This window comes from Gymnoscopelus braueri, assembly GCF_963280865.1.
Source record: "Gymnoscopelus braueri genome assembly, chromosome: 13".
Classification (NCBI taxonomy): domain Eukaryota; kingdom Metazoa; phylum Chordata; class Actinopteri; order Myctophiformes; family Myctophidae; genus Gymnoscopelus; species Gymnoscopelus braueri.
Window position 1 is genome coordinate 1,459,000 of NC_137615.1, and position 16,331 is coordinate 1,475,330.

The following is a 16,331-nucleotide window of genomic DNA, read 5'->3' on the forward strand; positions in this document are numbered from 1 at the left end:
TGTTGTGATGTAACTGACAGACATGATGTGCTTTGATAAATGACATCCTAAAACATAAAGAATACAAATAAGATCATTAATGAGACAGAATATGGTCACTGTCAGCTATTTTGTTGGCTATTTTCACCATTTAAAAACGTTTCTAAAATAATAATGAAAAAGGAACAGTTTTGGACACATATGATGTTTCCACCTGACAGACGATGTTATGTTTAAAAGCAGCTTAAATCCAGAATGTTCATTTCCAGAGACATTGAATAGTAATGTGATTTATTTCAGGAACAGTCAAAGTGTCTTTAGTTACAAAGAAATGCTGTTCAGTCACACATTCATAAGTAAGGTTTTTATGACCACAATTCATATCAATGTGTTTATTCCTTGTTTATTCAGTTGAAACATGCAATGATTTGTCACATAAAACTGTAATTACGTCATTTATTTCTCTCTCTGAGAGGCGTGATTATGGATCCCACCAACGCTCCAGGATATAGACCCGCCTTACTTGTCTGATTGGCTCCCTGGCAGGCATAGTTTTACTGAGGTTAGGTTTAGGCATAGTTGCAAAAACGAGAACTGTCAATCACAGCGACTACTGACCAATCACAGCGGGGTTTGCCAAGAGCTGGCGTGGGATCCATAATAACGCCTCTGAGAGTGTGTAACATTAAATAGAATAATAGGTTTATTATTCCACTCAGAGTTAAAGTAACAGAGATGATTTTATCATACAGGTTGTTCATTAATATGATTTTATCATACAGGTTGTTTACCTGCTGTTCCTCCAGTCCACCTCATTAACAAAACACAAAATGGCCGACCAGACACCTCCACCTTCACCTTCACCTTCAACTCCACCTTCACCTTCACACCCAGCTCCATCTTCAGCTTCAGCTCCACCTTCACCTTCACACCCAGCTCCACCTTCAGCTTCACCTTCACCGTCACCTACAGCTCCACCTTCACCTTCACACCCAGCTCCACCTTCACCTTCACCTTCACATCCAGGTCCACCTTCAGCTCCACCTTCAGCTTCACCTTCAGCTCCACAGACCCAGGTAGGCTACATGCTCTACATTGTTAATTCTTTATTCACAGCTTTAACATAATCTTATATTTATAGATGTGTGGATTTGAGTGAAGTGGTTTCAAAGTGTAAACAAGTTTCCATAAATGGTGTAGTACATTAAAAATAATAATAACTAGAAAAAGTGCTCCTTTTTAGCATTTTGTACAAAACGGACCTATCCTGCAAACTTTGGAAGCCAATGTTAGCCAATCAGAATGGAATATGACAAATCGGACTGATCTGTCTTGATCGCATGACTATAGAGATACTGTGTGCCGATTTGCGCGACGTTTGGACAAAATCTGTAGGAGTAATATCCAAAAATGTGTTTTGTAAAAATCGGCCTCCTGGTGGCGCTATAACAGGCCAATCTGAAACATTCGGCATTGGCATCCAGGAAGTGTGTGTGCACAGTCTCGCAGCGACAGGGCCAACAGTGCTGGAGATTAGCTGCTCGCAGACAGACGGACACACGGACGGACGGACGGACAGGGTGCTAAACATAGTCTCTCGGCCATGCCTTTCGGCCTGGCGGAGACAATTATAAAATAATTACAATGTCACCGTAGGTCACAGAGAGCTGAAATTATTTCAGCACATCGACTGATGTGTGATAAACGTGCCTCACTTCACTCTGTCACTCTATAATAAATGATCTCTATAACAGTACATTACAGTCATTTAGCAGAAGTCTGAAGTGCATTCTCTTCTCAAGCAAGCAACTAAGAGTATAGATAGGCTGTGCTGAATTTGGCAGACGTCCCATGTCATCATGATGAGCACAGACACCGTCGCTTGTGTTATGTGGCGCATAACGTTTTACAATACATCTATATCAATTATCTGTTCATACACTTGTGTTCATTATATATTAATTCACTATATATCCATTTCAACCTAATCAAGGCAATAAAAGTCATATCATTATATTTCACCATACCAATATCATTCATATGTAATGTTCATTTAATCGTTCATTACTTCAAAACAATTAATAGGCTACATTGGTTGTAAAACATTTTTATTTTAGCGTCCATTTTCATGAAAATGTTAACTACTATTGTACCTATCTTGGCTTTTATTTCCGTTTTTTATTACTTTATTTCGGTTAATTCGGTACAAAAACATGTACTCCATGAAGTGTATATATATATATATATGTATTTTATTTTGTCAAAGGGCTTAGTCGTTCATGTCAATAACAGAGCCTTTGTCTTCGCCAGGCCGAAAGGCATGTCAAGAGAGTATGTTTTGCGTCCGTCCTTCCGTGTGCGAGTGTGTGCGTGTGTCATTCTGTCTATTTACAGCTAATCTCCGGCACCGTTGGCTTGATCGCAGCTCCCTGGATGCCAATTCAGAACCTCAGCCCCAAATTTCTCACATGGGCCTGTTATAGCGCCACGGTAGGCCAATTTGTGCTAAACATTTTTTTTTACAGTACTCCTACAGATTTTGTCCACAAATCGGTACACAGCGGTGCAAATCTGTCATTTATCAACGCGGTGTAGACCAAATAATGGGCGTACGGCGAGATCACCGCAACTTTCGTCATGTATCAATATATCCTGCGTTGTGAGCTTGTAGATCTGCTATTTTCAAAATATACGAGTGCTTATGCAAGAGCATTTTTGGGAGTTTGGACCGGCGCGGCTGCCTCACTGTTATCTTTTCATGGACAGTGAGGTCTCTACACCTATATATACCTATACCAATAGCGTGTCCTATGGAGTTATGTACAACCTAGCTGGGTTGAGGATATAAACCAGACACTCCACAGGACTCACTGCAGCCCGTCCGAGTCTCACGGGGAAGGGGAATAGCTTACATGACTGCTTTATTTTAGTGTAACTTGAACGCACACTGCTCGGTATGGGTTAAATAAATTAATATACAAACGTATGATGTGATTGGTATCATAATCAGTCATTCATGTAGGCTACTAGCCAATGTGATAAAGATTTTACCGTTACGGAATACATGAAAGACATGAAAGACAGTTCGGCTTGCAAGTAGTTAGGAGCGTGTGTGTGTGACTTGATAGGCAGCGAGGAGGGCGGGGGAAACCCTTTCTTATTGGCTTTCTATGCTTTGTTTGGTCGTATTCTGGTTCTTCATGATGTAAAATCGGGGCGTTTTGAGAATATTTAAGAGCGTGTTATTTAAATGACACTTGGTTTCTGCCGTCAGATTTATCAACGCTCCGACAAAATGTACGCTAGGATTGGCTGTATAGGATTACTTGATAAATGTCACTTGGACGTTGTTTTTTTATGCTCCGTTGCTAAATTAGGGCCACTATATCTACAGTCATTAAACGAAAAGTATGTTTCATATTTTTAATATTCCATGCTCATTGGCTAAGATTGACAGGAGTGGCCAGTTTTCAACAAAATGCCGCAAATCATGAACACAGCGTCCGATTGTGGTGGAACTTTCAACTTTTACCTATTATAGAGCCACCAGGAGGCCAATTTTTGCAACAAAAAAAAACATTTCATATTACTTATATACTACAAATCTTGTCCAAAACATCATGCAAATCGGTACACATTATCTCTAGAGTCAAGTGATCAAGACGGTTCTGTCCGATAGAATCCTGGACTTTTACTTGTAATGGAGTAGTTCTACATTGTGGCATTGATAATTTTACTGAAGTAATAAATGTGAGTAGTTTTTCCACCATTGAATAATTATGACCACAAGCTTAATATGATATACAGTAGTTGGGGGGTAATTGAAAGATATGTGACGTGATGTGATGTCACTTTGGCAAGTTACTGGTAACTACACTTTAAACAAGGCTCAAAGAAATGTTATATTGATAAGAAACGTGTAGTTATTACTACAGTATATGGAATCTAACAGTGGACACAAAAGGTGGTGGGTTTCTGGTTGAAAAGCACTACTGTAGCCAATATCATATTGATTGATTGATTGAATACTTTATTAATAGTTTGCAAAAAAGCACAGAAAGTACAGTTCTATACAAAGGAATGCTAAAATGATTTGAAAAAAGCACTATGGCTTGTTTCCATTGTGTCCTGTGTATTCAATTCATCGATACAATACATTATGTTGTCTAATAGCGCTCACTCAGTCATGATATGATTAAAATAACATGAATTGGTACAACAGGATGCTGATGATGGCTCGACTTCGGAAAAAAGTGATGCAGAAAAAGGTGAGTGTTCTTCTGTTCTTGTTACAGTTCAATGCTTAAGGTAATAAGTACGTTGTTAGCTGGTGCTACATTTTGTTTGCCTAGTTGTACATCCTCAAAATCATATTGTAAAACTATTTTTTGTTGTTACATTACTATTTATGTGGGGATGTACAGATGAGAGCTTTATTTATAATTCATATAATGACATTGTTTTCTTTGACGTATTAATCTCAACCACTCTTTTTTCCTCTTGCAAGCAGCACAGTTTGTGATGCAGAACAGGGCAAAGTTCATTCAACGTGCCTCCACAGTCATGGCTATAGTAGACAGTCTAGGAACCACCATGGTTCATTGTGAGAACTATCAAAGTATTGACGCTGAGAAGACACCTATCAAGCAAATGAGAATGCTGTATACAACGGTGCTAGATCAAGGTGCAACAGTCATCAGAGCAGCATTTTATGATGCCCTCAAACAACACCAACCCGACCTGTTGAATAGTGTTGGTAAGACCAGATGTATTACATAACTCTATTTTATGTTTTTTTCTTTTTTTTTAAAGGTATCACTTTAATTTTAAAGAAAAATGGTGGCACACACAACAACCTTAATATAATTTATAGCAGCAGTGCCATAGAGTCCCAATCAAAAGCGTTGCCATTGCACGTTTCTTTAAACCATGGATGCATTTCATCTGGATGCTGCAGACAGGTGTGCTGTCAGCAGCAGGTTTGTTACCCTGGCACGTACGCCAAGACCGACTCTTTAAAAAGCTGGTGTCAGGGTATGAGTCAGGAGAAGGTAGAACAGTGGCAGAACAAAGAGCCAAAGGCACAGTTGTCCAAATGCAAGAGTTTTAATATGACAGAACATGAGGAGCTCATTAAATGAGCTAATAAAACTACAGTGGGGAAACTAACTACTAACTACTAACTTTAGTCAACAGTCAGTATTAGACAGAAATGTTATTCCATAATTCTGATAAGTAATAATATACATATTGCACAGCCCTGTACTTAAAATGTAGTCATGGGGACATTAAGGCTAAAAGGATAACACAAAAACCTCCCAGGATTTGTTTCAATTGTGGTCCTATGTATTCAATTAATCAACATAGCATAATAGATGAACATAATAATACATGTCATTAACAAATACAAACACTATATGTACAAAGGAGAACAAGGAAAAATGGTGGCAGTGAATGACACCTCCTTTCAATGGAAATGTACATTTACCTCCCCAATGAAAACTGTCCCATACTGTAGTTCAGCAGCTACTGCAACACACACATGTCAACAATTTGTAACTGGTCTTAGAAAAGTCTTCTAAGCTTAACCCCAGAAATGACCCCCCCAACTGTTTACTGTACATACACATTAATTGCTTCTAGTGTTGCTGACGTCTTGTTTATTATGCTAACTGTAAAAGTATTAAATCAATCAATGAAAAATCCTCTTTAAACTATAGAAAGACCAAGACCTCTCATTTTAGGACCACATTAACCACTACATTACTTTTTTCATCTGTTCTTTGGTCATTTAGAAACTCTTCCTCCTCAACAACTACTCAAGATGAAACTGAAGACAGAGTCTCAGCCTTTCTTTGGGTGGAAACTAAACGAGGAAGAGCAAGAAAGCCCAACACCTCTGAAAGAGATCTTCACAGAGATCTACATCACAACGGGAGGGAGTGGACAGGGCAATATTGAACATGAGGTCAGACAGATTGAAGCAGTGTCCAGGAAATCAGCCACACAAGAAACACCAATCAAATCTGAAGACTTCTTTAAACCTTTACCTTCAGAAAAAAAGACAATCAGAACAGTGATGACAAAGGGAGTGGCTGGCATTGGGAAATCAGTCCTTGTTCAGAAGTGTACTTTGGACTGGGCAGAAGACAAAGCCAACCAGGGTACTCGCTTCATGTTTCCATTCACGTTCCGTGAGCTGAATTCTATGAAAGAGAAGTACAGCTTGGAGCAACTTATTCATGGATCTTTTGTTGAAACGGAGGGCGTACCAATCTGCGACTTCAACAATCCCAATACTGTGTTCATCTTTGATGGATTAGATGAGTGTAGGGCTCCTCTACAGTTTGACAACAATGAGATCATAACTATCACAACGCCAACCACGGTGGATCTGCTGGTCACAAACCTCATCAAGGGCAAGCTGCTTCCCTCTGCTCGCATCTGGATAACCACACGACCTGCAGCAGCCAATCAGATCCCTTCTAAGTATGTTGACAGGGTGACAGAGGTGAGAGGATTCACTGACCCCCAGAAGGAGGAGTTCTTCATCAACAGATTCAGTGATGAGAATGAGGCCAAAACAATCATCTCACACATGAAGACATCACGAAGCCTCCACATCATGTGTCACATCCCAGTCTTCTGTTGGATCATTGCTGCAGTTCTGGAGGCCCTGTTGAGACTTAAGGATAATTTAGCGCTGCCTAAGACCCTGGCTGCGATGTTCATCCACTTCATGCTGGTTCATTCCAAACAGAAGAAGGCTAAGTATCATAACGAAGCTCAGGCATCTTCTGACTTGAATCAAGATCAGGCCATTCTGTCACTGGGAAAACTGGCCTTTGAACACCTGAAGAAAGGAAACCTGATCTTCTATGAAAAAGACCTGACGGAGTGTGGCATTGATATCAAAGATGCAGCAGAGTACTCAGGGATGTTCACACAGTTCTTTAAAGAGGAGCATGTGTTGCACACAGACAAGGTGTTCTGCTTTGTCCATCTGAGTGTTCAGGAGTTTCTGGCTGCTCTTTATGTATTTCACTCATTCATCAACACTGGTGTCAACCTACTGCCACATTCCTTCCGGTGGTCTAAGCTCTTTACAAAGAAGGAAACTCGCTTCTACCAGAGTGCCGTAAACAACGCCTTACAGAGTCAAAATGGACATCTGGACTTGTTCCTCCGTTTTCTGCTGGGCCTCTCACTGGAGACCAACCAGACGCTGTTAGACAGACTGCTTCCTGGTATGAAGACACGAAACATGTCGCAGACCAATCAGAACACAATTGAGTACATCAAGAAGAAGATCAGGGAGAATCCATCTCAAGAGAGAATCATCAACCTGTTCCACTGTCTGAATGAGCTGAATGATCATTCTCTAGTTGAGGAGATCCAACAGTACCTGAACTCAGGAAGTCTCTCCACAGACCAACTCTCTCCTGCTCAGTGGTCAGCTCTGGTCTTCATCTTGCTGTCATCAGGAAAAGAGCTGGAAGTGTTTGACCTGAAGAAATACTCTGCTTCAGAGGAGGCTCTTCTGAGGCTGCTGCCAGTGGTCAAAGCCTCAAACACAGCTCTGTAGGTGAACTGATAACTGGATACATGTTATATATTATGTCATCTTATTTTATAGGCAAAGAAATAAAAAAATGTCTTCTAATAACTATTGTTTCTTCAGGCTGAGTGGCTGCAACCTCACAGAGGGATGTTGTGAGGAGTTATCATCAGTTCTCAGTTCCAGCTCCTCTAATGTGACAGAACTGGATCTAAGCAATAATGATCTGCAGCATTCCGGAATAAAACTGCTCTGCGTTGGACTGGGGAGTCCACACTGTAAAGTCAAGACGCTCAGGTCAGTATTCCTTAACCTTTTAAACATGAGAACATTTATACCATGGCTTAAATACACATGGAGTTTGTCTGATTAATGTATTTACATTTAATCAGGAGGATACAGACTATGGCATGTATGCAAATATCAGAGGAAATATAAATTAACACTATATTAGAGTTTTTTCCAGGTTATCAAAACATTGGAACATGTATTCAACTAGAAAATGTAACGAGTTTTTTATGTCTTGCCCCCCAATGGTAGGGTGATTTCACGTTATATGGGACATAAAAGTGGGACAGTTATTCTTTCTAATAATGATTTCATATCAGCAAAATCTGTCAATATCCTAAACGGATCTTGAACTGTAGCTATAACACTTCACTTATCAGAATTGAACATACAGAAACTATATAAATGGAGGCAACATGATTATAATAACATCTATTGTGTGAGCACTGTTTTTTTTTTCCTACCATAATTTGAGTCCTCTAAAAACATTGCCAGTTTATGCAGTAGAGGTTCTACAGCATAAATCAGCACAAACACAGATCCTGTTATCATTCTTTAAAAAAAAGCAATTAGGATAGTTAACAAAGCTGATTACAGAGAACCAACAAACCCACCTTTTATCAAACTGAACACACTGAAATTTAAGGACTTGGTTGATTTCAAAACCATCCAGCTCATGTACAAAATAAAAAACAGTCAATTGCCAAACAGTATCCAGAAGTTGTTTGAATGGAGAGACAGTAAATCTGAATTAAGAGGAAGGTATTTAAAGGAAAAAGGTTAGAACAAATTCAAGCTTCACTGTATCACAGTTAGAGGGGTTGAATTATGGAACACCAGTGGTGAAGAACTGAAAAGTTGCAGTACAATACTCAAGTTTAAAAAAAACGTATAAAAACAACATATTGAAAGGATATTGCATTAAGCTCTGAAGATGAACACCTGAAGCTGTTTCTGTTTCTTTTTGTTTCTTGTTTTCATAGTAATTTCTTGACATAGATTTTAGAAATTGTATTTTTAGATATTATTTGAATAAACAATAAGGGATAAGACTAGATACATTTTTAACTTCATCCTATGCCCTTTTCGAACACCCTTTAAAGTACAACATGTATTTGTTTTCATATTTTTATATTTCTTATTTTAAGTGTATCATGTTTTTTTTATGTATTTCTTTTTGTCTTTTTAACAGTGTTCGAAATAAACAATCAATCAAAGAAAAAGCCATGTGTGCTACATGGAGAGATGACATTCAATCTGTTCATATTGTAAACAAACACATCTGAAACAGACTTGACACAAAACAGTCGAAACTTTGTGACTTTGTGAAACTTTGTGACGCAATCACCAGGGGAGGAGCTTTACCCTGTTTTTTACTGGCATAGCCACGCCCCTGGTCACCCCCCTCACATGACCCTGTCTAAGCGATGTGATTGGTTAAAAACAAACTTTAATCTGGATTTGATTGGCTCTGGCCACAGACTAACCAATCAGATTCTAATCTCTCGTCCCTGACCTCCTTATTATGTTTGGTTCTCGGGGTTCGTTCCTAGAAATGTAGTGGAGTGAAAGTCATAGTAACACTGTGTGTGTGTGTGTGTGTGTGTGTGTGTGTGTGTGTGTGTGTGTGTGTGTGTGTGTGTGTGTGTGTGTGTGTGTGTAGGTTGTCAGGCTGCATGATCTCAGAGGAAGGCTGTTCTTATCTGGTCTCTGCTCTGAGGTCCAACTCCCATCTGAAAGTGTTGGATTTGACGTACAATCATCCAGGAGACATCGGGATAAAGAATCTGTCTGCTCTACCACTGCAGACTCTCAGGTATGGACAGAACTAGTGTGTTCTAGTAGGTGTAGAGGGAATCATACTGTGATGCTGTATAGTATTGTTTAATGCTGTAAAATCATTATCTATCATTCTTTCTATTATCAAATATTATATTCAGCCCGACTTTCCATCCCCCACCAAATGCTCCCCTCCCCCACGTTCTCTGTACATATATAGTTTTTGCTACTACTTTTACCGTTATGTAATGTACAATGGACCACAATGGAAACAAGCCAGGATGTTTGTTTTATCCTTTTGAGCATAACTTTTGACTGTACTATATGTACTGTTAGCAATCTTGTTAATACAGTTTTCAATCAATATTCAATCAAACTATGTCTCTCCTCCACGCCCAGTGTCGAAAATGGTGGAGAGTCCAGGCTGAAACCAGGTTTGAAGAAGTGTAAGTGTGTCTTCTGTTTCATTCATGAAATCAAAGCTGCACACATCCAGATATTTACTTAACTGTATACTTTCTTTGTTTATTTGGTTTGGAGAATGAACATTAATGAACGCTAAAACATGATAGGATAAGGATAATTCCTTTTAACAGGTCGTTCATGAAAGTCCTTGCGGTCTTGTTTCCAATGAGAACCTGTGAGCAATGGACCCTTCGCTAAGACCCACCCACTCCACTCTGTGACTGGTGGTGCGAAGTTAGTCACACCCAGGCCTGGCAGCGCCTGGCAATCTCTGCTTCTCACCCATTGACTTGCATGTTAAATGACGGCTTTTCCCCTTAAAAATAATCGATCATTTCAGCAGCAATAGCTTCAAAATCTCTTCTAAATCTAGTCAACAAGGCCTGCAGTAGTAGGCTATGCACTGGACAAATGTGCATGACATTATTTCAATAAACTAAAAACACGGGAAATGTTAGAGGGAGTAATAGCCATGGATACACGACGGTCGTCTGTCTCGACCGTCATGGATGAATTTCAACCTGGTGTTTGCACTTTCTTCATTTATAGCCCGTACATCTACAGAAACGTTCATATTTCAAATATAAAGTGCTTATCCCATGGCCACGGATGTTACATTTATGTACGGGCTCTCAAAAGTACCCGTATCATCCGTATTGTTCAATAAAAAGCATTTTAATCTGATCGGTGGCCATTTTCTTCATATGCTTTCAACAAAGCGACCCTATCGGTTGGTAGGTGTATTGCACTCTGATACATTATAACTCTATGAGAAAATGGCCACCGATCGGATTAAAATTATTTTTATTGAACAATACAGAATATACGGGTACTTTTGAGAGTCCCGTGCATCATTTTAACATCCGTGGCCATAGGGTAAGCAATTTATATTTGAAATCTGAACGTTTTTATATATGTACGGACCGTAAATGGAGAAAGTGCAAACACCAGGTTGAAGTTGATCCATGACTGTAACAGGAGTTTTCATGTACCGCAGGGTAAGACTACAGTAGCAGTTAATAAATAGACGAACAAATGAATGAATATACTTTAACGTGCGGAATCCGAAACAGGCAGCGCAGTGATTCTGAATTTTGTTACGATCACGGTGATTAGTAGCCTATTATTGACACCACCTGGGCGAGTGAGTCGTGTCATGTAACTTTCCTGACGTTAAGCTGTGTATGTGTTCAACAACACAGCCATATTCAGCCTTGCAGTTTAAGTGCAGATTTCAGCTTGGGAAAAGCAGCCTCCAACGGGTTTGGGTACGTGGTTCATAGTCACCATTGCGTTATCGTGGTATTCCTATTCTTGCTATTATGTTGCAAATGATTGTGTGTGTGCGGGCGAAATAACATTGACAGCTATGGCAGGTGACGAAAGCTTGCCAGACCTATGCCAGGCTAACAACGGTTGCTAAGCTGGCATTGGACAATCGCTTTTGGGGTGGGGTTTAGCGAAGGGTCCATTGGGGTTAAGAGTCTTGCTCAGGGACAAATTTCATATCATCTGCACATATGTTGGGATAGCCTGGAATCGAACCTGGGGCAACCAGGGCCTCTGGTTCCCCAGGCGGGCTCACTAACCACTCAGCTATGGCCGCCCCTATCATGTGTATTGTGTACACATGATTAAGTGTAAATATGCTGTATTTAGTGTAAGCTCATTTCCATCCATAGTCCCAAAACATACAAACATTACAATAAAAATACATAGATAATAAAGTGCTCAATTACATTCAGACAGCGGCTTGTTAAAAAATCATTTAAGAAAGCCTAAGTGGACATATGCCTATGCACAGGCGAAGTAAAGCGTCTCTGAGTGTCTTGTCGGAAGGAGAGACACAAGGAAACTGGGTTGTTGGTTTAAAATAATGTTCCTTTTTCTGTATTTTTTTTCTTTCTTTTTGTGTTTCATTTCAAAATAATGATTTAACAGATAACAAACAATAAAGGTGCTCAAAATAAACAAATCAAACTAAATAACTAAATAGGAAAAACAGGACTGAACAACTCAACTGAAAACTGAACTACCCAGAATAACACAGGAGGTGGACTTATAGGGACGGGTCAGACCACTGTTAACACAAAAGGGGGAAAACAAAGACTACCATAGAAACACACACTCAAAACCCCTGCCCCACCCCATGGTACAGAGGGACTGTGGTGCAGTCCAATTTCTCCAGATTAGCTGTTAGATCTGGAACAGCTGATCCCCATTGCTTTGGCCAGCCCATCATGTCCATATATGTCAGTCAGCAACCTCCCACAGCACTGGTAACTCAAAGAAAACTCAGTCAAATCAAATGCAAATAAACTCATAGAAAACAACTAAACAATAAACTGTTATTCCAATTGGTTGTGTGTGGTTACATATATTAGATGGCATTTGTGTATAATGTACAACTGAAAATAAACCAACTAAATAAATAAACCAAAAGGAATCACCATACAATATCGGCTCAATGTGGCTCAAAGGGGCTTTTTTCAGGGACACACATTGATGACACCCGTTAGCGACGCGTTGCACAGACGCGTCCATGTCCAAAGCATCAACTGATGGGTGGTTGTATGGTCCAGTTTAATATGGAGGAAAGTAAGTAAGCCATCCAGAGCAGCCCTGGTTACTACAATGCACTCAGTTGATGCCGCAAGAGGAGTGTGGCGATGGAAAACCAGGAGACCATCCCTGGACAACGTGTCAGCATTCAAGTAACGCTTCACATCACGCACATTTGTTAGTTTCTTCGACGGTCGTGTCCCCTGACAGAGATGAGCACCTGTACGTCTGAGGTCCGAGCACTCAGCCTGTATAGCCAACCACGCTGACCTAGAAGTGAACAGCATTTTCTAAGCTCCCCTCATAATGTCCCCAGTGCTAACCTGGCGCACAACAGACTCAGCCGCCACGAACGAATGTACATATCTGGCAAGTTGGATTGTCACACTCTAGTGCATTGCGGCTAGCGAAATCAGACGGTAAGATCGATGCCCCCGCCACATGCCGGACAAGCACCTGGTACCGGCTAGCTGTTGACAGGAACTAAGTGACACGAGGACTTGCTGAGAACTCCCCCTTACACAGTTTCTCAAAAGCCTGGACACTTGGCTTGCTGTCTGTCAGAACACATGTCCTCTGAGATGACTTAATAATATAGGGGGCAAAGTGCTTTACTGCTGCTGCTATGGACAAGGCCTCAACCTCACAGGGCAGCCAGGAGGACTGATTTTTGTGCAACTTTGCACTAAAGTACCCTGCAACTTCCACAGTGTCCTTACAGGTGATGTACAGCGTAGCTGCCAAACCCGGGTCCCTGACAGCACCATCAGTAACAATCCATAGCTGATCAGCAGGTCGTGGCAATGTAATGGCGTGGGCCGAGGACAAGGCCTTCTGAGAGTTACTGAAAGCACACAACAACTCGTCTGACCACTGGATCACATCCTTTGAGTCTCTCCCAGCAACCACGTCATCAAGTGGAGCAAGTGTGGTAGCACAGTTTTTTAGTACACGAGCCAGCACTGTGTAGGGCAGACACACAGTGAGGGGTGGCTCGGATAGTTGCCTTGATGCCACACCCAGCTTAGAATAGAGGTCTGTATGGGCGCTATGGTGGTTTTGGTGGCGGTAAATTTTAATCCACAAGGCTGTAAAGCTGACAACACCCTCCTCCAGATGGCCAACAGGTCGTCAAGATTGTTTGGGCCACAGTACATGTCGTCTGCCACTTTGGCTATGTGGCCTTGCTCAAGAAGATCCTCGAACACCCTGCACGTCAACTCCTCCAACGCCGTCTCAGACCCCGGCATGCCCATGGCGCTACGCACGTACACACGAACGCCCTTAAACGGTGTAACAACTCCACAATATTTCCATGAGTCCCTGGATAAGGGGATTTGATATGTCTATCGCTCTTGTCCTGGGTGCCATAATAATAGGTGTTTTCACCCACACACACCTGATGTTTGGCTGGCCTGATAGATATGTTGTTCTTCACCATGCCAACCAAGATGTTTGAATCAAGGTTCGCCACGACAAGGCCTTCAAAGTAGAGGTTGTGCCCGTCCCTTTGAAAGCATGTTCTTTTCTCCCCCAATACCTTCAATGGGGACAAGCCATCTGCCTGATGGGCCAATTGTGTGGTCTTTGTAACGGTGACGCCCAGTCTTGTGGCACATGATGCCTTCATCATATTTCCTGTTGCGCCACTGTCAATAGTGAGTCTTACAGCTCGATGTCCATGAAAGGTGTCAAGATACGGTGATGACTTGATGACCACCCGCTGAACAACGCTAGCTGCAGTCATCTCTCCACCAGCGAAGTTGTCTGATTCGTCCTCAGACTCAGTCTGCTCCCCCGTAACCTGCCGTATTTTTGCTATGAACCTTTTGTCCTCAGGGGGCAGAAATGGGCATTTGCTCAAAAAAAATTCATCAGGCCTTCTGGCTTCCTTACACAGAGGGCACACACTCCTCCTCGGAACATGATTCATTTGTTGTTTTGGCTTGGAAAATCTAGAGCTAGAGAATCTAGAACTAGACCTGGAAAATCCAGAAACAGCTGTGCACATAGCCCTTGCATCCTCTGACGCCCGTAGTTCATTTAACAGGGAATCAAGGGCCTGCGAAATCTCTGGCTTAATGGATGCGAGCGTCCGTGAACGTAGCTCTGTGCCATACCGCTGCTTCACAAGTCTGGGTAGGTCATCATGCAGGAGGCGGAGCCATGTAAGCACAATAAAGTTCTCAAGTGATGGTGACAGCTCCTCATCTTCTGTCACAACTTCTCCCATGTGACTGATCCCAGAGTCTTTGTGCAACATATTGTCCTCCACAAACGCCACACATTCCATGCCAGAGTTTAATCTCATAATGTACTCACCAGTGCCAGCGTTTTATTGTTGTTTTTTAGTTTTTTTCATGTCGCCACAGACCTCGCTAAATAAGTTAAAAGTGCGCGTTCATTTGGTTCTAAACACACAGCGGATCCGTGAGAAACAACCAGCGAAAACAGTTTCCAAATCCGTGCCGCCATCTTGAAGCTACAGCCGACCAACGGTAAACAGTGATCAGCGAGGAGAAAAACAACAACCAGAGAAAATCGAGTTTTAAACAGGATCCCAGACAGGAAGCGGATACGATCGAAAAAAACGGAACCCGAATAATTCCGTTTCCGACCGGAAACCGGAAACGGAAATGGATCAAAAAAATTCGGAAAGTGCACCTGGGGCACTTAACATGGGAATCGGCGGTTCGCGTAGATCTACGCGACTGGCACGCTGCGGCTTTAAATAGGTTCGCGTAGATCTACGCGACTGGCATGCAATGTGTTAAGCGCTGAAATAAGTCTTCTGGTCTTTCATTAGGTTCCAATTTAATAGCAGCAAAGTCAATGAAATGTGCTCCTGTGCACTGAAATCCATAATGCTGACGGATAGCCTGCCATATATTGTCAATGGATGTAGAGTTTTTGACTATAATTTGACGTGAAATCACAGGACAATAATTGGCTATTTGTCCCAGCATTAATTCCAGCATGCTCACTTTCTGTTCCTTTGTCCGACGCTGCGCGCGGGGGAGGTCTTCCCCGTCGTCATGGAAACCTCTGTGTGGAGACGCTCTAGTCTTCTTCTCCCACGCTGCGCCGTCAACAAGGAACGGGGCGAACTCATTGTCGAGTAACGGTGTATACAGGAGATTCTGTCGCCAGTTTTCAAACGAGTTCAAATTCTCTATCTTGGTTAAGCTCCATTGTTTTGGCGCTCTTAGTGGCGCTGCCATGCTGCGCGCTTGTAATCCTCTCGCGTTCTGACGGTAGAATAAATCCACAGTGCGACCGTCTCTTCAAAAGAATTTTGATATGAAATCCTTTTTCGGCACGATCGCCGCTGCCACCGCCGCTGCCACCACGCCAGTTTAGGTAAAGGGATACATTCAAGGAGTCACAGACACGAGAGGTTTTGCGGTGCAAACATTTTACTGAAGGAAGTGACGGTACAATAATCCCGGGCACCTGATCTCCAGGTACCTAAGTAACCATGACAACATTACCATGACAACCACACGCCCACATTAACTCTTTAACTGCCAGAGTAATAGTGTCACCCCACTGCCAGCGAAAAAGAGCGATTTTACTGACCTTCGAAAAATCATGGAATATTCTCTGTGACCTCCGTGTTCACGGATATCGCCTCATTATACGCATGGGGGTCCGGCACAGAGTGCCGCGCGCTATGAGCTTGTAGATCTGCTATTTTTTG

The 16,331-nt window shown here is 41.8% G+C and overlaps 1 protein-coding gene across 3 annotated transcripts in view; it reads left to right on the top strand.

Moving 5' to 3' along the window:
* The window catches only part of LOC308098958 (NLR family CARD domain-containing protein 3-like), a 62,824-nt gene that overhangs the window by 30,371 nt on the left and 16,122 nt on the right, over positions 1–16,331 (top strand). For 2 of the 3 annotated variants that reach the window (XM_080447429.1, XM_080447428.1), the window contains exons 5-11: positions 762–1,055; positions 4,202–4,247; positions 4,490–4,735; positions 5,775–7,560; positions 7,661–7,834; positions 9,489–9,641; positions 10,004–10,050. In XM_080447429.1, coding sequence (XP_080303555.1) covers positions 810–1,055; positions 4,202–4,247; positions 4,490–4,735; positions 5,775–7,560; positions 7,661–7,834; positions 9,489–9,641; positions 10,004–10,050 — 2,698 coding nt within the window. In that variant the 5' untranslated portion in view covers positions 762–809. The remainder of the gene's footprint in view (positions 1–761; positions 1,056–4,201; positions 4,248–4,489; positions 4,736–5,774; positions 7,561–7,660; positions 7,835–9,488; positions 9,642–10,003; positions 10,051–16,331) is intronic. The other variant, XM_080447430.1, reaches the window with a different exon arrangement.